This window comes from Taudactylus pleione, unplaced genomic scaffold, assembly GCF_031769625.1.
Source record: "Taudactylus pleione unplaced genomic scaffold, aTauple2 ptg000690l, whole genome shotgun sequence".
Taxonomy (NCBI): Eukaryota; Metazoa; Chordata; class Amphibia; order Anura; family Myobatrachidae; genus Taudactylus; species Taudactylus pleione.
The window spans coordinates 3,753,438-3,775,714 of NW_028285092.1; the positions used below are offsets into that span (position 1 = coordinate 3,753,438).

Below are 22,277 nucleotides of genomic sequence, written 5' to 3' on the forward strand. Positions count from 1 at the left end.
GCGCAGTAGCCGCACGTACATCAACAAAGTAGTGCCAAGCGTGCTCCTGTGTCATAAGTAAAGGGCCGGCTGGCTTGACCGTTAAAGGGTGCTGTAACCCCCAAAGTACACTCCAGTCCAAACCAAAAAAAAAATTATTTTCTGTGTTTGTGAATTGTGTGCGCAGTAGCCGCACGTGCATCAACAAAGTAGTGCCAAGCGTGCGCCTGTGTCATAAGTAAAGGGCTGGCTGGCTTGACCGTTAAAGGGTGCTGTAACCCCCAAAGTACACTCCAATCCAAACCAAAAAAAATATTATTTTCTGTGTTTGTGAATTGTGTGCGCAGTAGCCGCACGTGCATCAACAAAGTAGTGCCAAGCGTGCGCCTGTGTCATAAGTAAAGGGCCGGCTGGCTTGACCGTTAAAGGGTGCTGTAACCTCCAAAGTACACTCCAGTCCAAACCAAAAAAATATATATTTTCTGTGTTTGTGAATTGTGTGCGCAGTAGCCGCACGTGCATCAACAAAGTAGTGCCAAGCGTGCGCCTGTGTCATAAGTAAAGGGCCGGCTGGCTTGACAGTTAAAGGGTGCTGTAACCCCCAAAGTACACTCCAGTCCAAACCAAAAAAAAATTATTTTCTGTGTTTGTGAATTGTGTGCGCAGTAGCCGCACGTGCATCAACAAAGTAGTGCCAAGCGTGCGCCTGTGTCATAAGTAAAGGGCCGGCTGGCTTGACAGTTAAAGGGTGCTGTAACCCCCAAAGTACACTCCAGTCCAAACCAAAAAAATATATATTTTCTGTGTTTGTGAATTGTGTGCGCAGTAGCCGCACGTGCATCAACAAAGGAGCAGCGCCAAGCGTGCGCCTGTGTCCCATAAGTAAAGAGCCGGCTGGCTCATTTCTTAAAGGCTGGTGTAACCCACAAAGTGCACTACTCTCCAGCAAAAATAACAAAAATATTTTCTGTGTTTAGCCGCACGTATATATCAAATCGATATAACATAAATGGAGGACCAAACTTTCTCCGATAAAAATAAAATAGAGAAAGATCAAGAACCACTTCCTCCTAGTGCTGAAGCTGCTGCCACTAGTCATGACATAGACGATAACATGCCATCAACGTCGTCTGCCAAGGCCGATGCCCAATGTCATAATAGAGGGCACATACAATCCCAAATGACAAAGTTCAGGAAAATGACCTTGAAAAAAACATTTAAATCAGCTGAAGAGAAACGTAAACTTGCCAATATGCCATTTACGACACGGAGTGGCAAGGAACGGCTAAGGTCGATCCCTAGTATGTTCATGACTAGTGGTTCAGCTTCACATGACGATGGAAGCCCTCCTCCCACTAAAAAAATCAAAAGAGTTAAGCTGGCAAAAGCACAGCGAAGAACTGTGCTTTCTAAGAAGATATCACAAATCCCCAAGGAGAGTCCAAGTGTGGTGGTGGTTGCGATGCCTGACCTTCCCAGCACTGGACGGGAAGAGGTGGCTCTTTCCACCATTTGCACGCCCTCTGCAAGTGCTGAAAGGAGCACCCACAGTCCACTTGCTGATATGCAAATTGAAGATGTCACTGTTGAAGTACAACAGGATGAGGATACTGGTGTAGCTGGCGCTGAGGAGGAAGTTGGCGAGGAGGATTCTGATGGTGATGTGGTTTGTTTAAATCAGGCTCCGGGGGAGACAGTTGTTGTCTGTGGGATGAAAAAGCCAATCACGGTCATGCCTGGGCAGAAGACCAAACATTCCACCTCTTTGGTCTGGCAATATTTCTATCCAAATCCGGACAACAACTGTCTTGCCATATGTACCTTATGTAAAGGTGGAATAAGTAGGGGTAGGGACGTTAACCACCTAGGAACATCCTCCCTTATACGGCACCTGCAGCGCGTTCATAATAAGTTACTGTCAAGTTCAGAAACTTTGGCTAAGACCGTAAGCAGTCCAGGGAAACCTAAATCCCATTGTCCTGTTGTATCCAAGCGCCTGCAAACCACACCGTCAACTCCTTCCTCGTCAATTTCCTCCTTAGTCAGGATCGGAAGTAGTCCTGCAGGCCATGTCACTGGCATGACTGACTCTCCTATCCGGGATTCCTCCGGAGGATCCTGCATTGCTACGCCTCCTGCTGCCGCTGCTGCTGTTGCTGCTGCTGGGAGTCGTTCATCATCCCAGAGAGGAAGTAGGAACACCACTACTTTTACTAAACAATTGACCCTCCAACAGTCCTTAGCGAGGAGGATGAAGTACGACAGCAGTCATCCTGAAGCAAAACGTATAACTGAGGCCTTGACAGCTATGTTGGTGTTAGACGTGCTTCCGGTATCCGCCATTAGTGCAGTGGGATTTAGACAATTGCTGGAGGTAGTGTGTCCCCGGTTTCAAATCCCGTCTAGATTCCACTTCACTAGGCAGGCGATACCGAGACTGTACAGAAACGTCAGAAAAAGTGTCCTCAGTGTCCTGAAAAATGCGGTTGTACCCAATGTCCACTTAACCACGGACATGTGGACAAGTGGAACAGGGCAGACTAAGGACTATATGACTGTGACAGCCCACTGGGTAGATGTATCACCTTACGCAGCAACAGCAGCAGCGTCACCAGTCGCAGCATCTCAGAAACGCCAGCTCGTTCCAAGGCAGGCTACGCTGTGTATCACTGGTTTCAGTAAGAGGCACACCGCCGACAACCTCTTAGAGAAACTGAGGGAAATCATCGCCCAGTGGCTTACCCCACTTAGACTCTCCTGGGGATTTGTGATATCTGACAACGCCACCAATATTGTGCGGGCATTACATCTGGGCAAATTCCAGCACGTCCCATGTTTTGCTCACACAATAAACTTGGTGGTGCAGAATTTTCTGAAAAGCGACAGGGGCGTGCAGGAGACGCTTTGGGTGGCCCAAAAAATTTCAGGCCACTTTCGCCATTCAGCGACTGCGTGCCGAAGACTGGAGCGCCAGCAAACACTCTTGAACCTGCCCCGCCATCACCTGAAGCAAGAGGTTGTGACGCGGTGGAACTCAACCCTCTATATGCTTCAGAGGATGGAGGAGCAGCAAAAGGCCATTCAAGCCTATACATCCACCTATGACATAGGCAAAGGAGGGGGTATGCACCTGACTCAAGCGCAGTGGAGAATGATTTCCGTGTTGTGCAAGGTTCTCCAGCCCTTCGAACTTGCCACACGTGAAGTCAGTTCAGACACTGCCAGCTTGAGTCAGGTCATTCCCCTCATCAGGCTTTTGCAGAAGCAGCTGGAGAAAGTGAAGGAGGAGCTAAGACGGAGCGATTCCGCTCGGCATGTGGGACTTGTGGATGAAGCCCTTCATTCGCTTTGCCAGGATTCCAGGGTGGTCAATCTGTTGAAATCAGACCACTACATTTTGGCCACCGTGCTCGATCCTAGGTTTAAAGCCTATGTGGTATCTCTCTTTCCGGCCGACACAAGCCTGCAGAGGTGCAAAGACCTGCTGGTGAACACACTGTCAGCTGAAGCGGAACGTGACACGTCAACAGCTCCTTCTTCATTTTCTCCCGCAACTGGGGCTACCAGGAAAAAACTTAGGTATCCTAAGCAACCCGCTGGCGGTGATGCAGGGCAGGCAGGACCAAGTTTGGACATCTGGTCCGGACTGAAGGACCTGGCAACAATTTCTGACATGTCTACTGTCACTGCATATGATACTGTCACCATTGACAGAATGGTGGAGGATTACATCGGTGACAGCATCCAAGTAGGCATGTCAGACAGTCCATACCTGTACTGGCAGGAAAAAGAGGCAATTTGGAGGCCCCTGTACAAACTGGCTCTATTTTACCTGAGTTGCCCCCCCTCCAGTGTGTACTCCGAAAGAGTGCTTAGTGCAGCCGGGAACCTTGTCAGCGAAAGGCGTAGGAGGTTGCTTCCACAGAATGTGGAGAAGATGATGTTCATCAAAATGAATTATCAGCTCTTCCAGGGAGACCAGCCTCCAGAACGTACAGAGGGGCCTGTGGTTGTGGATTCAAGCGGGGACGAGTTAATACTTTGTGAGGATGAGGATGTACACACTGAAGAGGGTGAGGAATCGGTGGATGAGGAGGATGAGGATGACATCTTGCCTCCGTAGAGCCAGTTTGTGCAGGGACACATTAATTGCCAGCTTGTTTTGTGGGGGCCCAAACGAACTAATCATTTCAGCCACAGTTGTGTGGCAGCCCCTGGCGCTGAAATGATTGGTTTGTTAAAGTGTGCATGTCCTGTTTATACAACATAAGGGTGGGTGGGAGGGCCCAAGGACAATTCCATCTTGCACCTCTTTTTTTTCTTTGCATTATGTACAGTTTGGGGCCTAGTTTTTCAAACTGCCATCCTGTCTGCCACTGCAGTATCACGCCTAGATGGGTCACGTGTTTGTGCCGCCCACTCGCGTCGCTTAGCATAGTCATCCAGCTACCTCGGTGCAACCTTTTGGACATAAAAACACTATTGTGAGGTGTGAGGTGTTCAGAATAGACTGGAAATGAGTGGAAATTAAGGTTATTGAGGTTAATAATAGCATAGGAGCAGAAAAACCTACAAATTCTGTGATTTTAGCTGTTTTTATGCTTTTTTTAAAAAAAATACAGATCCAAAACACAAAACCCAGAACCCAAAACACGGAAGGGTGGTTTTGGCAAAACCAATCCAGATCCAAAACACGAAGAAAGATCCAGATCCAAAACCAAAACACAAAACACGAAAAAAGTGGCCGGTGCACACCCCTAGTTATAAATATAACATACAGTATGTATACTTAGTAAACACTATTACTGATGAACTACAGGGTTCAGCACTGGATCTTTTTCAATCTTTTTACCCTGACCTGGGCTTGTTGAAGAGGCGTGGTGTGGGCCCGGGTCTGAAGCCACCCCCCCTCTTACCTGTCAGCAGCCCAGCACACGCTGCTGTTGTGTGCTTGGATGCAGTGGGACCAGTTTCCTGCCTGTGGGGGGAAAGATCACACTGATCACACCCCCCTGAATTTGCACCTGGCTGAGAGGCTCACAACGCCCCCCTACTCAGCGCACAGTGCTGCTTTGTGGCACGGCAAATAGGGTTTTTCTTTGTTTTTGCCTGAGGGGAGCGTAGCCACGTCTCCTGTGATTAGGCCATGCCTCCCCCACCCCCCGTTAGTAATGGGGCTTGGGCAGGCTCTCTATGACCCTGTTAATAACCTAGATGTTCTCTGACTTAAAACCGGGGGATAAATGCACATGATGCAAGTATGGTATATATTAATATGACCACTGTATAAGTCATTAGGTGGACCACATTTTGAAAATAAGACACAGTGTTGAAAACCTCCTTGTAGGAAACATCTGTGTAGAATACAGAGGGTTTAAAGGTAAGCAACTCTTTTAATAAAGAGAGTTGAATGGTTATTTTACAGAAAGGTTAGCATAACAAATTTACTTTACTTTTTAAAATGGACACTAAAGATTACTTCACTTTTGTATAAAAATATATTGAAAGCAAGACAAATATCTCTACTGAACTTTTCTTAAAAAGAACCATTTAGCAATTGTAAATGGAAGTAGGATATGAAAAGGGTTTTTTGCCATAAGGGTGGTGAAGCTCTAGAATATTTCACCATATGAGGCGATTAAGGTAGATTCACTAACAGTATTTTAGAATGGAATGGATGCCACTCTTAAAGGAAATGGTATGTGTATGGTGTTGGACATTAATTAAGTAATTTATCTCATGAATTTATCCCATTTTTTGATTCAGTGATAATATCAATTTTTGTGTGAAGCTATATTGGCTACTGTTATATTGATGGCCATCTCTGAATGTTTAAATACCTTTTTGTGAAACAGCAGTGCTTATGTAGATGCTCAACTATGTGCTAAGTTGTCATAAACTATTTCCTTTGCCTCAGTTTACGCTGCAGAAATTATTTGCATTATTCTACATTGAAGTGGTATAAACAACAAGGGGATTTTTAGTACTTAATATTAAATGCATTTTTCTGAATCCATTTGGGGTACTTTGCATACCTTGGAATGTAGGGGATGATAGACTAGGAGCAGGCACAAAATCAAACAAACCTTGTTTGTAAAGCTTGCTCCTCCCCTCTACTGTACATCCCACATAGGTCAATTGATGTCGGCTGAAATTCACAAGCCCATAGGAGAGCTAAAAGTAACCACTGAAAGAAAACCACACTCAACAACAAGAGTGAACATAACAGAGTGAAAGAAGAGTAGGGAACCCAGAGTCCCCAGATGGATTTAGAGAAATTTATATTAATGGTAAGTACCAAAAATCATCTTATTTGGGGGACACTGCATACCTTCTGGGCATTCCAAAGCTGCTTCCAGAAGAAGAAAAATATGTCGAAAAACCAACATTTTCCAGCAGTGGTAAACAAGGCACAGAAAACCAGAAGTTCCTTTATAAGTTGCCATCAATTGACATACAAATAGACCAGCACTAAATGACCACCTGTCTTCTTGAAGAAGCACAGCTATTGAAACAGATATGCAAGCCATGCAAGAGGAATATAAATATAGGGCCACTACTCCAGCAAGTGAGATCTGGCTTGTAGGCCAAGAGAAAAGGGCCTGGGCACGATAGGAGGCAAAATCCAAATGCCCAAAGTAGAACAATTGTGCCTCAACAAACCACCAAACACCAAGAGAGGAAGCCAAACTAGGACTGATAAGACTGACAAGACTTTAAGTGACAAGGAATGCCAAGCAGGAGAGGAACTGAAAAACCATAGCATACAGAGACTCAAGAAGGAAAATGCTTAATCATCAGGAAAAGCAGGCAAAGCTCAAAAAGGAATACACACTGACTGAACCTCGAACCAAAGAAAGTTCAAGGTCAAGCCATGTTCCAGAACCAAGCCATGCCAAATCACAGAACAAGGTGTAGGATTTTCCTTCCATGTAGGGCAATGTATTGAGCAGACCAAAGCCTAGGGCCTGATGATATATATATATATACACAAAACACACACATTGGATGATCCTGTATACCTGTGTGGACATTATAACCTACAGTAGGAGGAATTTCTACCACTGGTAGCTCCTACTCCATGAATATAGTCTGCAGCAGATACTCCATATTTTACTCCTTAGTAGGATTTGGGTGAATTATCCATTTCATTGATATGGTAACTGTAAAGTTTTTATATTATACAGTACGTGTTTTATAATTTGATATTTCAAATATCAAATATTCAATTTACTACACTATGAGATTATTTAGTTTTTTGATGCGGAGCTACTGTATATTCCACATCTGATTATTAATAGACACTGTAGAAAAAAAGAGTCCTGGGCATGGGCTTGCTGGAAACTTTTAGCCAGGGGGGCAAATGCAATCAAGTGGCCCTGGCTTTTCTACCAGCAAGCGACAACGGCAAAATGGAGATGGCAGAAAAACTGCAGATGTGTTTTATCTAATGGGGATGAGGTTAAAATGTATATTGAAATATATTTAAAAAATCATAATGTCTAAGAACTATAGTCAAATACATCATCTATCACCTCTGTCTGATAAACAGACTATTCTATTGACAGACAAAAAACATAAGAAGCAATATACAATACCCACCGGACAGCACCACCCCAGCCCTTAAATGTCCACTATCTTTCAGCTCCCCCTTCAAAGTCCATTTTACAGCATCCCCCCACCCTTTAATGTCCATCTCATAGCACCACTTACTGCCACACCACATATTATCAATGGCAGCTGCAGAACACACACACACACACATATATATATATATATATATATATATACAGTGCTCGAAGTGTGCCGGTATGTAACGGTATAGCATACCGCCACTTCATGCACTGAACTTTTTTTTTTTGCTAGTTGATAGGACAGAGGGCTAGGACAACCCCTAAAGCCAGCCGCAGTGTGTCTATGTGGCTGGCTCAGTAAAAAGGCTGGACTGTCACTATCTGTCAATGTGCTGCTGCCCGCCCATTCCCTCCCATCCACCTGCCTTCGTGTACACTGAATCTCAACCCACCTGCTACGCGCGGGTGCTAGGAGCCGCCGCCCCGCCGGAAGGTCTCATCTAGCTGCAGAGACCAACACTGTACCTCCACACCCCCGCTCACTTGTCCGCATGTGCTATATGCCCGATTGCAGCCTGCCCACCCGCACGGTGTGACCGCATGACAGCCCGCGTGCGCTGGGGGCGTGTCCTCCGCTGGAAGGTCTGCAGCATCTATTACTGCAGTCCATTACTGTGCCTCCGCCACCGCTCGCCCTCCAGGCTGTCTGTATAGGCCTGTCCCCCACTGGTTACAGTGAAAGGAGTCACAGCCACTCATACCTGCCTTCGCGGTGAGAGTGACAGTGAGCTGGGCTGCTGAGGGAGCCATGAGGATTGGTTCTCTTCGACTGGGGGCTTGTGCTTCCCCCCTCTCTAGCACAGTTGTTGGTGTCACTGGCTCCTGCATGTATCCCTGCTTCCCTCCACACTCCTCCTCAGGCACGGGGAAAACAATTGAATAGCTTCAGGAATGCTTTCCCAGTGCTATTCACATAATTTATAATTGAATTGCCCCCAATTTGTGTTTTTTTTCCTTGCAAAGCTTATGTGATTTACTGTAATTTTCTGCAGCTGGGGCCTATGTAGTTTGGTTTTTCCTATGGCTGTCAATGAGTTTTTTTGCCCATGCAAAGCTCCGCTGATTTATATATTTTCTGCGGGGGCCTATGTGTTTAGCTTTTCCCTATGGGTTCCAATGTGTGTGTGTGGTTTTTTTTTTATGTGCAGTGTTATGTGATTAATATATTTTCTGCGGGGGCCTATGTGTTTAGCTTTTCTCTATGGAAAATGTGTAATTGAGTGGCCACACCCCTTATGACTCATAGCCACGCCCCTGTGATATACGGCCATGCCCTTTTTGACGCGCACATTCAGCACGCAAACACACTGTCGCCATACCCCCACTTCAAAATTTCCACTTCGACCACTGTATATATATATTAGGGGTGTGCACCGGCCACTTTTCGTGTTTTGGTTTTGGATCTGGATCTTTCTTCGTGTTTTGGATCTGGATTGGTTTTGCCAAAACCACCCTTACGTGTTTTGGGTTCTGGGTTTTGGCCCCAAACAGTACATAATGCAAAGAAAAAAAAGAGGTGCAAGATGGAATTGTCCTTGGGCCCTCCCACCACCCTTATGTTGTATAAACAGGACATGCACACTTTAACAAACCAATCATTTCAGCGCCAGGGTCTGCCACACGACTGTGGCTGAAATGATTGGTTCGTTTGGGCCCCCACAAAACAAGCTGGCAATTAATCTGTATCTGCACAAACTGGCTCTACGGAGTCAAGATGTCGTCCTCATCCTCCTCTTCCACCGGTTCCTCACCCTCTTCAGTGTTGTGTACATCCTCATCCACACAGAGTATTAATTCCTCCCCGCTGGAATCCACAACCACAGGTCCCTCTGTACGTTCTGGAGGCTGGTCTCCCTGGAAGAGTTGATAATTTATTTTTATGAACATCATCTTCTCCACATTTTGTGGAAGCAACCTCCTACGCCTTTCGCTGACAAGGTTCCCGGCTGCACTAAACACTCTTTCGGCGTACACACTGGAGGGGGGGCAACTCAGGTAAAATAGAGCCAGTTTGTACAGGGGCCTCCAAATTGCCTCTTTTTCCTGCCAGTACAGGTACGGACTGTCTGACATGCCTACTTGGATGCTGTCACCGATGTAATCCTTTAACAGACAGATGCATGCTTGTCGCTGCTGCTTTGAGGATGCAGGTGCAGCTACAGCCCACACAATTCACAAAGACAGAAAAAAAAGAAGAATTTTTTATTTTTTGTGGAGTGTTACACCACCCTTTAACAGACAGACGCACGCTTGTCGCTGCTGCTTTGAGGATGCAGGTGCGGCTACTGCGCATACATTTCACACACAAAGACAGAAAAAAAGAAGATTATTTTATTTTGGTTGGAGCGCACTTTGGGGGTTACACCACCCTTTAATAGACAGACGCACACTTGTCGCTGCTGCTTTGAGGACAGTATCATATGCAGTGACAGTAGACTTGTCAGAAATTGTTGGCACGTCCTTCAGTCCGGACCAGATGTCCAAACCGGCCCTTGACTTATGACACAGGCGCACGCTTGGCACTGCTACTGTGTTGATGCACGTACGGCTACATCGCACACAAGTCACAAACACAGAAAAAATTGTTTTTTATTTTTTGGAGCACTTTGGGGGTTACACCACCCTTTAACAGACTTATGGGACACAGGCGCACGCTTGGCGCTGCTCCTTTGTTGATGCACGTGCAGCCACAGTGCACACAATTCACAAACACAGAAAATATTTTTTTATTTGCTTTGGAGTGCACTTTGGGGGTTACAGCACCCTTTAACGGTCAAGCCAGCTGGCCCTTTACTTATGACACAGGCACACACTTGGTGCTACTTTGTTGATGCATGTGCGGCTACTGCGCACACCATTCACAAACACAGAAAAAATATTTATTTTTTTGCACTTGGGGGGAGCACCCCTGATGGACAGAGCACCCCCTGGACAACACTACAGCACCCCTTTAGGACTGGGACACTGCACAGGACTTTGGAGTGGACACAGCCCCTATGGACAACTGACTGCACAACACAGTCCAGCCAGCCCCTATGGACTTTGGAGGAGTGGACACAGCCCCTATGGACAATAGCAGCACAGCACAACACAGCCAGCCCCTATGGACTTTGGAGGAGTGGACACAGCCCCTATGGACAACAGCAGCACAGCACAGCACAACACAGCCAGCCCCTATGGACTTTGGAGGAGTGGACACAGCCCCTATGGACAACAGCAGCACAGTGCAGCACAGCACAGCACAACACTACACAGCCCAGCCAGCTCTAACTCTAACCCTCCCTCTTCACTGTCCACAGCCGAGTGAGAAAATGGTTCCGACGCGGGTACCTTATATAGAATCCAAAACCTGTGAGACCCGGAAGGGGGGATGATGACGTTTTGCCTCGATTTCAGATCCGAGTCAGGCGGGAAAAGTCGAGCCTGCCTCGGATCGGGGGGAGGCTCGGGGGGGGGCGTTCGGATTTCAGAAATCCGAACCCGCTCACCCCTAATATATAGAATTTTTCCAGCACAAACCTGCAGCGGCACCTGATCCCTTTGATGATTTTTTTCGGATTCATTCTCACTCAAATTTTGATCCCCCTTCTTCTAACTCCTCCCTGAAAATGTTCTCTCGAATCCTAGATGAATCTGTATCCAAGTTTGATAAAACAGTGCAACATCAGCACCATAATTTATCTCGGGAACAGAAAAAAGCTTTGCAGAACCTTGCTAAGAGCAAAGAGATTGTTATCCGCCCCGCAGATAAGGGCGGGGCGATTGTTATTATGGATTCTAGTAAATATCTTATTGAGATTGATCGCCAACTTGCAGATGAAAAAACTTACAAATGTTTATTTCATGATCCTTCTGTTGAATACAAAAAAGCCTTAGATAATATCTTGCATATGGCCTTACATAATAATTTAATCAACAAAAAACTAGTTGATGCATTAACCACCGATTTTCCTCTAGTACCTGTAATATACACTATTCCAAAGGTGCATAAGGATGCCAAGGACCCGCCGGGCAGACCGATTATATCGGCCCGCGGGTCCTTGTTGCAACCTATTTCGCAGTTCTTAGATTTTTTGTTGCAGCCGTTAGTTATGGGTCAACAAACTTTCTTAAAGGATACCACCCAGTTTTTGTTAAAATTGCAAGGGTTAGGGGTTATACCACCAGGTACCATTATGTGCACACTTGACGTTAAAAATTTATATACCATCATTCCCCACGACATGGGATTAAATTCTATGCGGAGTTTCTTACAGGCCAATAACTTCACTACTTTGGATACTGATTTGTTTCTGGAACTGCTGGAATTCACGTTAACAAAAAACTTTTTTTTTTGCACAATAACAGTTTTTTTTTACAGCTCACGGGTTGTGCGATGGGGTCCAATGTGGCCCCATCGTACGCTAATGTTTTTATGTTTGACCAAGAGCGCAAATTTTTCTTTGAAGATTCCGACATTTCCAGACACATAATGCTGTATACCAGATATATAGACGACCTGTTCCTTTTATGGACAGGTCCAGAAGTTGAATTGATTAAGGTCATTGAGGTTATCAACTCCCAAGATAATCCAGTTGTCATTTGTACATAGTACATCTGAAATTAATTATTTAGATGTTAAGATCAAGATCAATGAGGGCCTTATCTGTACTGAGGTTTTCCACAAGCTAACAGACCGTAATACCCTGCTACACTACAGCAGTTGTCATCCACAATCTCTTAAAAAAGCTCTTCCAAAATCTCAGATGTACAGGGCTGCTAGAATCACCTCTGACACCTCGGCAGTGGCCTCTGCTTTAGACTTGGTATCTAGACAATTTGCTGAACGTGGTTACCCTGCAAACATTCTTAGTGATACCAAAGAACAAGTGCTTCAAATTCCTCGGGAAAATCTTTTAAAAAGCAAACAAGTAGGGCCTAAAACGAATAAAATCCCGTTTGTGTCGGAATACACTATGGCAAGTCAGGCACTTCCTCGGGCCACCAGAGCACTATGGCCAATACTGACTGGTGACCGTGAGTTACCTTTTATTAAAAACAAAGAAATTATGCCATGTTACAAATGTGGACGCAACCTCAGGGATATCTTAGTAAAATCTAGGATTAGTACACCCCCTTTAATGCACACGGAATCATTTCTCACTCAAATTAAAAAACCTGGGTGCTACAAATGTCCTTCTTGCATTACGTGCAGATACTTATGGTGCGTACACACTGGGCGATTAAAGTGGACGACTGAACGATAACGATATCGTTATCATTCAGTCGTCCACTTTATCGTCCATTTTTAACACAAAAAAGATGAACGATGACGACGACGCGCGTTCCCGCGGGTCGTTCGTCATCCTCGTTCATCGGGCTGACATGCAGGCCAACCTGACGACCTCGTCAGGTTGCTGCATGTCAGGGAATGGGTGAGAGAGCCCGGCGCTGAACGATATCGCTAATGATATCGTTCAGCGGCTGTGCTCAATGTCATGAACGACATTGAGCACAGCCTGCCGGGGACACACTAGACGATATCGCTCAGGGAGCATATCGTCTAGTGTGTATGCACCTTTAGAACCAGGTACTTATTTCAAGCATCCGCATACGGGTCGCAAGTTTGACATCAGATATAATTTAACGTGTCAAACACAATATGTGATATACATTATAATGTGCCCTTGCGGGCTCTACTACGTGGGCCAAACAATTCGTACATTTAGGGAGAGGATGGCACTACACCGCTCTGCCATTCGGGCAGCTCTCGAGGGACGAGTTAATGATCAACCCGTTGCACGACATTTTAAGAACGCGCAACATTCTTTGGCGTCCCTTAAATATAAAATAATAGACCACATTCCTAAAGACATCAGAGGTGGTGACCGAGGTAAAAAATTGAGCCAGGCCGAAGCTCGTTGGATCCACCAATTAGATACGATGGCGCCCAGGGGGCTCAATGAGATGTTATCGCTTAATGTATTTCTCTAAGCAAATAGGTTGAGCAGGTTACATTTATGAGATGCTGAGATCAGTTATTTAATATACATTGTGTTAATATGAAACCGTCAGGTTAGATAAGGCTAGCCAAAAAATTTTTTGCAGTTAGAATTAATAATGAGTTTTGTCGGTTGTAATTTTATGTCAGAAAGCTTATAGCCATAAATGGTATAGCAGTAAATTTTTAATTATTAAACACAAGTAGTTATTTAATTATGAGTTTTGAGATTATATATTTGATATTATTATTAATGTCTACATCAGGGTTTTTCTCTTTTTTTCTTTCTTTTTTTTGTTTTATGAGTATACACGTAGTCACTTTTGTAATATCACTTTCCATGTGACTGTGACACATGGTCTGATGCACTGTTTTAATGTTTATATGTTGTATCCCTCCAGTGCTGCGCTGCCTGTGTGGTGAGTTGTGGCTACAGAGGTTGCTTAGCAACCAGTATTGTCACCGCCCGCATCACTTCCGGTTCCGGGATTGCGGAGGCCCTGCCCCCTCGTCCGGAGACAGCGCAGCTGGGAGTGTGGATATGGCGCGATATGGGCGCATATAAGGTAGGACACCTGCACTATAACACTTGTTTGTTGCTGATGTCTTAGTGATACATCCTGAAGAAAAAGTCTGCGGACTTTGAAACGTCGATGAATGATGTCTTTCTCACCTTAATGTTTTGAATACATTTTGTTTATAATTGGATTTGGAGTGCCGCCTGTTCCTTTCTAGGACTTTGGATTTTTTGCATGATCATTTAGGAAGGCACCCAGAACGCTGCATCATTTATCCAGAGTGCCAGGCTCTACAATATATATATATATATATATATATATATATATATACCAAGATAGTCCTGCACTCATGGCAAAAGAATGTGACAATGTCAGGGTGCTTCCAAGGATATGTGGGTCCACAAATAGGGTAGAATTTCCAAAAGGAAGGATGCACTCTCTGTTTAAAATTCCATTCAAAGTTTATTCATCTTTAGAACATCTCAGTTGTACAGAAGAAGTCTTTATTCATGGTCGACGTTTATGTACAATGATGTACCTTTCCCCAGACCTCAATTCAACAAGTCATACATGGTGAATAGTGGAAGAAGGATGAAACAAAATCATTCAAGTAAGCCAGTATGTATGCACCAAACGCATACCTGTACTTCACTGGGGAAATGACATGTGTCTGAATGAATATGAGAAAAATAGCAGTGCGATAGACAAGGTCCATAATAAACATCAGGACCTGGTGTGATGTTCGCTTGTGGGGACTCCAAACAGCAGCAGCGTCTGGCGTGTCTGGTGCATACATACTGGCTTACTTGAATGATTTTGTTTCATCCTACTTCCACTATTCACCATGTGTGACTTGTTGAATTGAGGTCTTGAGAAAGGTACATCATTGTACCAAAACGTCGACCATGAACACAGACTTCTTCTGTACAACTGAGATGTTCTAAAGATGAATAAACTTTGAATGGAATTTTAAACAGAGAGTGCATCCTTCCTTTTGGAAATTCTACCATATATATATATATATATATATATATATATATATATAGTGGCAGTGGCAGTATCACCAGAGGTGGCACTGGTGAGCAGCAGATTCTGTGTGGGGCAGGACAGATCCACCCACACAGAGTAGTAAAAGCATTGTGGGAAGATGTATAATGGCTGCCGTAAGACCAGAGCCCAGGTGAGGCTGCTGGTGGACACAGCCAGACAGTCCAGGTGGGGCTGCAGTGTGAGTGAAGCGGACCAGGTGGTCAGGATCATACCTGCAAGGAGGCAGGCAGATCCAAGTACCTCTGACACTGTCCTTGTGAGAGGCGGCAGCCAACAAGCTGAGAAAGCTATACCAGGCCAGGAGGCCAGTGTCCAGTCATGCAGGAAGGACCACAAATCTCAGAGGCTGTGAGAGACATTCATGCAGATTAGCTGCTTCTATAGAGAGGCCTCAATAAGTGAGCTAGTGCCCTAAGAAAGGGCTAGGTTGTTTATTATTTTATAGAGAACAAAAAAAAAGATTCCCTCCAGCACACTGCAGAAATATCAACAAAAAATACTTAAATCCTTCATGATAATAGAGATTCAGAGGTATTAGTTACATACATTTGCAAATATATGAATAAGCGCCAGGCCATCGTCAATGCTCCTCTATAATGGCGTCCCTAACATTAAGTGGTTCACATCTGAGAAGCCAGTTTTGCCTGGCGAAATGACGTCACCAGCGAGAACTTTTCGCCGATCTTGGCTTTTCGCCGGCAATTGAATACGGCCCTAAATCCACTGGTGATCAGTTCCACAATAGAGGAAGAAGGAGGTAATGATGTGCTCACCCACAAAGTAATTGTCCAGTAATAGGAAGATTTAATATCAGTCCTTACACACTGGTAGAAATGTTTCCAATAAAACCAGGTATACCTATAGTAAGAGCATTAGGGTTTCTCAGTTGGGAGTAATATTTTCTTGTTATATATACTGTATATATATATATATATATATATATATATATATATAGCCAGAATAATAAATTACCTCCCAGATTAGCTTGTTGTGATGGTTTATAGCAGCGGCTCCTATAGTACCTCACCGGCTGTACTGGAGCATTATTGCACCCCAGCTGTGCGCTGTGGGCTTGGCAGGCTTTGCTAGGGAGCATCACTGTACCACGGCTAAGCGCTCTGAGCTTTCTTTCCGCGGTCTATTATCCGACCTCCCGGCTGTATTAGGGAGCGTTGCTGCACCACAGATGTACGCTCTGGACTCTCAATAGTCTAGTATGCGGCCTCCGTGGTTGGTCCACTTTCAGTCCTCTTACTGGTTCACACTTTAGGCTGGCTCTCCCCTTGTGCTTCGGTGGAGACCACCGGTGAGCTCACCACAATCGCCAGAAGGCGTTGAAAGGTTAATCCAGAGCTGCTACTATCTTTTGATTGCTCACCTAAACACTCTATGATCCCCTGTGGCTTACTCATATAAAATCTCATTGTATATTGGGCCTGATTTAGATATGGACAGAATTGCAGAGCCGCATACAAGTGACTGTGCAATTTCGTCCATCTAAAATAAAAATGCAGGAGAAGAGGTGTCAGGCACCTCCTTGCTGCATCTGCATGCTACTAGTACTGCAACCAAGGTCGCACCCTGGGCCCACTATTGGAACAATCATGACCATCGGTCATACTTGTTGTCCATTCGACCAAGGTGCAGTAGCTGAAGCTTACAGCAGCCTGACTAGGTCCTGGTGGCTTGTGAGGTCAGGGAGTCTGCATCAATGGCACGGACCCTGGCCTCATCCCTCCCGGAAAACAAGGGCAACACGAACTTGTTTCCGGGAATGCTTCCCAGCAACGCTGTAGCCTGTCAATCAGGCTGCGGCTTTGGAGACTCTGTGAGCAAACTCGCAGATAGAGGGCTCCATATGCGAAGTACACATCCTGCACATGCAGAGTCCCCCCACCATGAGGTTAGCATACATCTCTGAATTAGGCTCATAGTTTCATTCTTTCAAAATTCAGGGAAAAGGGAAAACTGGAATAATGGATCCTTGCACAAATCCAACACTGTTAGTATTATACCAATTAGATTTGGCACCTTAGTGTTCACCACAAATACTTGTGTATATTTAAAGGGGGTTTAGCCTTTTGACAACCGTAGGACCTAAAACGCTAAAGAAGAAAAAGTGTTGTCCTGTTTTTGCACTCTAATTAATAAAATGCAATCTTTATTAAATACAATTAAAATATTTAAGCTAAATCGGTGCAATATTTAAAAACAATGGTAAGTGTATAAAAAGGTGAATAAAGTGATTCAAAAAAACATATTGATAGACTCACTGTGTGTTTATTTGTTGTTGTACATTAGCAGCATGTGTTTTATATTGGGTGTTGATTAATTCTTGCTTTATCGCAATCTATGTCCCAGCGTGCGGATGTTAAAACATCCGTGTGATAAATTAGATTATTGCTATGCAATAATCATCATTATTATCACTTAAAAACCACAAATAAATTGCGAATGTTGATAAATAGAGCCCATTGACAGTTATAATGTCTCTGAATGAGTATACATAATACTGTTTTGTGGCAGTAATCAACTGCTGATTTAACAGAAGGTATTTGGTAGATTACACATACTTTTAAAACATAGTATACTGATTTATTTTATCAGATTGTTCTTCTGTGCTCAGATAACCAGCTTAATATGCATAAGGTATTTACACATATGACACTATATTGTAAAAATTGCAGAAAGATAATCTGCTACAAATAGTATGCAATGTGTAATGTAGCCAGCCATCGTATGAATAACAATCTTTATTGGGTGTAATACAGTATTAACATATTATTATTATTATTGAACTGGATTACCAGCATTGCATTAATCAATATAAAACACATGCTGCTAATGTACAACAACAAATAAACACACAGTGGATCCGTCAATCTGCTTTTTAATCACTTTATCCACCTTTTTATACACTTACCATTGTTCACTGATTAAGCTTACATATTTTAATTGTATTTAATAAAGGTTAAATTTTATTAATTAGTGCACCAAACAGGACAACACTGTTTTCTTCTTTGTCATCATAGTTTCATTCACATGGAAATAAAAAATACATGGAACATCTTTTTTTTAATTAATAAAAAATCTATTGTTTAATCTAACAGTGATATTCTACCTAACAGCTAACATATGTGGTGCAATCCACTGAATTATCATAATGTTACTTTCAGTACAGTGATCTTGAAAACAAAAATGTAACCTAGAACATACTTGCCAACTCTCCTTGATTGTCAGGGAGACTCCCTGAATTAGCAGCAATCTCCCTAACTCCCTGAAGAGTGTAGCAATCTCCCTGAATGTGCCTTATTCCAATTATGTAGCTTTTATATTAAGGAGAAAAAACACAGATATACAGTATACAATGAAATGAGATTGTTATAAATGAAGGGACATATCCATATGGCTACATACATTTTCTGAAAAATGTATCAGTGTGTTTTCATCAGCAACTAGATCTTACTATCTGCTTTGGGGCTCATTTACATTTGGATGTCAACCAATTTTATCGCACGCCTCTCAGACGTAGCAGTACACGTCCACTTTACCGCCGCGCTCATAGGTGGTGCTTTCACACTCTCCCTGAAATGCTTTTTCAAAAGTAGGCAAGTATGACCTAGTTTTATACATATCCAGAAACTGCATAAATGCTGTATATACTGTACCTCCTGTCAATATCTGAAGCTGCAGCGTAGTGCAATGATGTCCTCCCCCATTCATCGGTTTCGTTAACATTTGCCCCAGAGTTTACCAAAATTTCAACACATTCAAGGTGGCAGTTAGCGGATGCATAATGCAAGGATGTCCTAAAAATAAATATAATTATTAATACATGATTACTTTCCAGAGAGTTAAAAAACTTGACACGTTTTTTTAACTCTCTGTACATAAATTGGGTTGACTTTATTCTTCTGTACATTTGTTGGAATATTAATGCTATAAATATTAATCTAGAAAAAAATTATGTACAAGCAGTAAGATGTTCAAATGGCAAACACAAAGGAAGGAACATTAAAATCAAGAAAAATAAACGCTGTGCTTACAATACAAGAAACTAAATTTCAGACATATATAAATAAACTGTACTATGGCACACAGAAAATATGTTTCAGCATGATTCCTAAATTGGTCTCACATGTTAACAGTGCTTAAGGAAAAAATGTCATTACATGAATTTATTTGAAAGCAAAGTTAAGGCGCATATCCACTACACGAGTAATGAACGACTGTATGATTACGACATAATTATCGTAAAATCGTTTATTATACTGTGCAGTGCCCACACTGAATGATATGTTATTCAGTGCAGGCACCCTCCCTCATAGCCGAACATGCACAACCTGTCTATCAGAAGGTTGGGCAGTATGTTCAGGCAATGACCGTTGCCGACAACAACCAGCGGGAGCATGAATCACTGGTCATTGCCGGCATATTCACTGAACGATTGAACGATAATGATGTTGTAATATTTCAATCGTCCATTTATATTGTGTAGTGGATATGCGCCTTTACAGTTCAGACACATGGCGCAAAAATGAAATGCGACAAAGGATGTTTAGTAACCAAAATTGCCATAATGCATTAATATAACATTATTACTGTCTGTTCACAGTACCTAAAAAGTCTGGGACAATAAATGTAAGAATTAAAAAAATATATATATTTTGAAGAAAACACTTTACGATAAAACACAGCATTTATTTGTAAAGATAATAGTTTTCCATTAGACAAATCTAAATTATGTAAAACTAGAAATCAAATCAATACAGACAATACATTAGTCTACTGTATCTCCTAAACTCTAGGACAGGAGTGCACAAATTATATTTAAATTATATTAGTCCGAGGAACACATTGAGAAGCACTACTCTTTTTAAAGAACGAAATGCAAGAACCAGCGCTATATTTGTACCAAAATAGATAAGTTAAAGATGGACGGTTTTGAACTATTAACATAAAAACATTTAATTCATTATCAGAGATTGGCACACTCAAAAGAGTGTGCTATGTGTGTACTCAATTGATAAAATTACAATCATAATACAAACATAAACACATGAAAAGAAAAATGCACAATGCAAAATGATATCAACTCCCAAAATATTGTACTGGGATTAGGACTCCCTCCTGTATGTCAGAAAAGGTAAGATTGAGCAGCGAAATAGATTACCAGTCTCTGGGGTGTTTTTCTCAAAGTTCCTTTTAGCATACGTTGTGCAGTAGTATGGAGTTTGTGAGATATTGGTCCCCCAGGAAGTTCTTTAAGCGCCACAATCCTTTCCAGGAAGATTAAATGAATAGTCCAAAGTACATCCAGTAAGTTGGGGAGTTACGTGAACCCCTTAATGTTAGGGACGCCGTTATAGAGGAGCCTTGACGTTGGCCCGCCGCTTAATCATATATTTGCAAATGTATGCAACTAATACCTCTGAATTTCTATTATCATGTAGGATTCAAGTATTTTTCTTGATATTGCTGCAGTGTGCTGGAGGGAATATCCCTTTTTTTCTGTGGTTCAGTGTAAACCCCGCCCTTTACAAGCACCTGCACAGTATCATTAAGCTGATGTGAGCAACCACCATACTTTTTATTTGCAGTTCTGAGGGGCATGAAGGGAGCCAGCATTGGGAGGATGTGCTGGTCCGTATAGTGCCATTTGGAGGTTTCTGGGGTACCTCCTAGGTGAGTCAGCTCTCGGCATATACATGTACTGTTATCATGCAGTACATTAATTTGTAATTATATGACCCAGAGTGGGTGCTACTATTAGGTAGCAATAATTATTTTGGGGTGAGCATTTGGGCGTGGGGCCCCCGGAGTTGCTCTGGTAGGGCCTTTTTCAGGGCATCACCACTTAATTCACATAGATACTTTTTCATCACTTTTCTATTTGTTTGTTCATTATTTATGTAATTTTAATTCTTTCTTATTATATTAATACTTATTGATTATCTTTACACATCTATTCTTTTCACTTCACTATCACCTTTTTTCCCTTTTTCATGTGATGCCCTGGGGATGGTCCTTGGCTGGATTATTTTGGGGTGCCTTGAGCCTCGGACGTGAACCCCTTAATGTTAGGGACACCCATATAGAGGAGCCTTGACGTTGGCCTGGCGCTTAATCATATATTTGCAAATGTATGCAACTAATACCTCAGAATTTCTATCATCATGTAGGATTCAATTACTTTTGTTGATATTGCTGCAGTGTGCTGGAGGGAATATCCCTTTTTTTCTGTGGTTCAGTGTAAACCCTGCCGTTTACAAGCACCTGTACAATATCATTAAGCTGATGTGAGCGACCACCATACTTTTTATTTCAAGTTGGGTGTCACGGCTACAGACTCTTGAGACTCCTGAGGAGAAACAGACTTAAAAGGTGGTATGAACTGAGGGGGTTTTAATGAATGACCTTCTCATGAAATAGCACCGGCACGCAATTTTGAAAGTAAACAAGTTTTATTCAAAGACAATACTGTACTGAAAAGTTCTAGATACTTAAGTATAAAGTCTCCATAAAGCAAAGTTCAGATTATCACAACAAGCAGGAGTCAGGATAGCCACGCAAGAAATAAAGTTCATATAGCACAAAGTTCATATCATACCAACTAACAGGTGCAGAGTTGAACTCCGTGAGGTGACGAAGATCCAGTATGGGGCAGTGTGGGGTTGAGCCCCGGGATGTGACTGAAATCCAGTATGGAGTTGAGCCCCAAGGTGCAAAAGAAATCCGGTATGAGGAGGTGCTGGGTTTGAGCCCCAAAAAGTTATGGAAGTCCGGTGTGGAAGGTGCAGGGTTGAGACCTGAAGTGCAGTGAAGATCCGGTATGGGGTTGAGCCCCAAGATGTGACAGAGGTCCAGTGTGAAGAGGTGCAGGGTTGAGCCCTGAGGTGAGGCAGAGGTCTGGAGTGAAGAGGTGCAGGGTTGAGCCCTGAGATGAGGCAGAGGCCCGGAGTGAAGAAACTGTTATGATGCAGTTGACAACTGTTAGTTGAAGGTTAACATGAAGAGACAATGAAATGGCAGCAAAGCTAGGCTAGTAGTACAGCGGAGACTACCAGCAGAGTTTGGTTTAGTATTGCAGCAGAGAGTTCCGTAGCAGCGCTGGGA

General features: G+C 43.2%; 1 protein-coding gene across 1 annotated transcript in view; it reads right to left on the reverse strand.

The window, feature by feature from the left end:
• Window positions 1–22,277, reverse strand: part of ANKRD44 (ankyrin repeat domain 44) — a 1,197,127-nt gene that overhangs the window by 476,069 nt on the left and 698,781 nt on the right. The window contains exon 14 of the mRNA XM_088456231.1: window positions 18,825–18,970. Within this exon, the coding sequence (XP_088312357.1) occupies window positions 18,825–18,970 (146 nt within the window). The remainder of the gene's footprint in view (window positions 1–18,824; window positions 18,971–22,277) is intronic.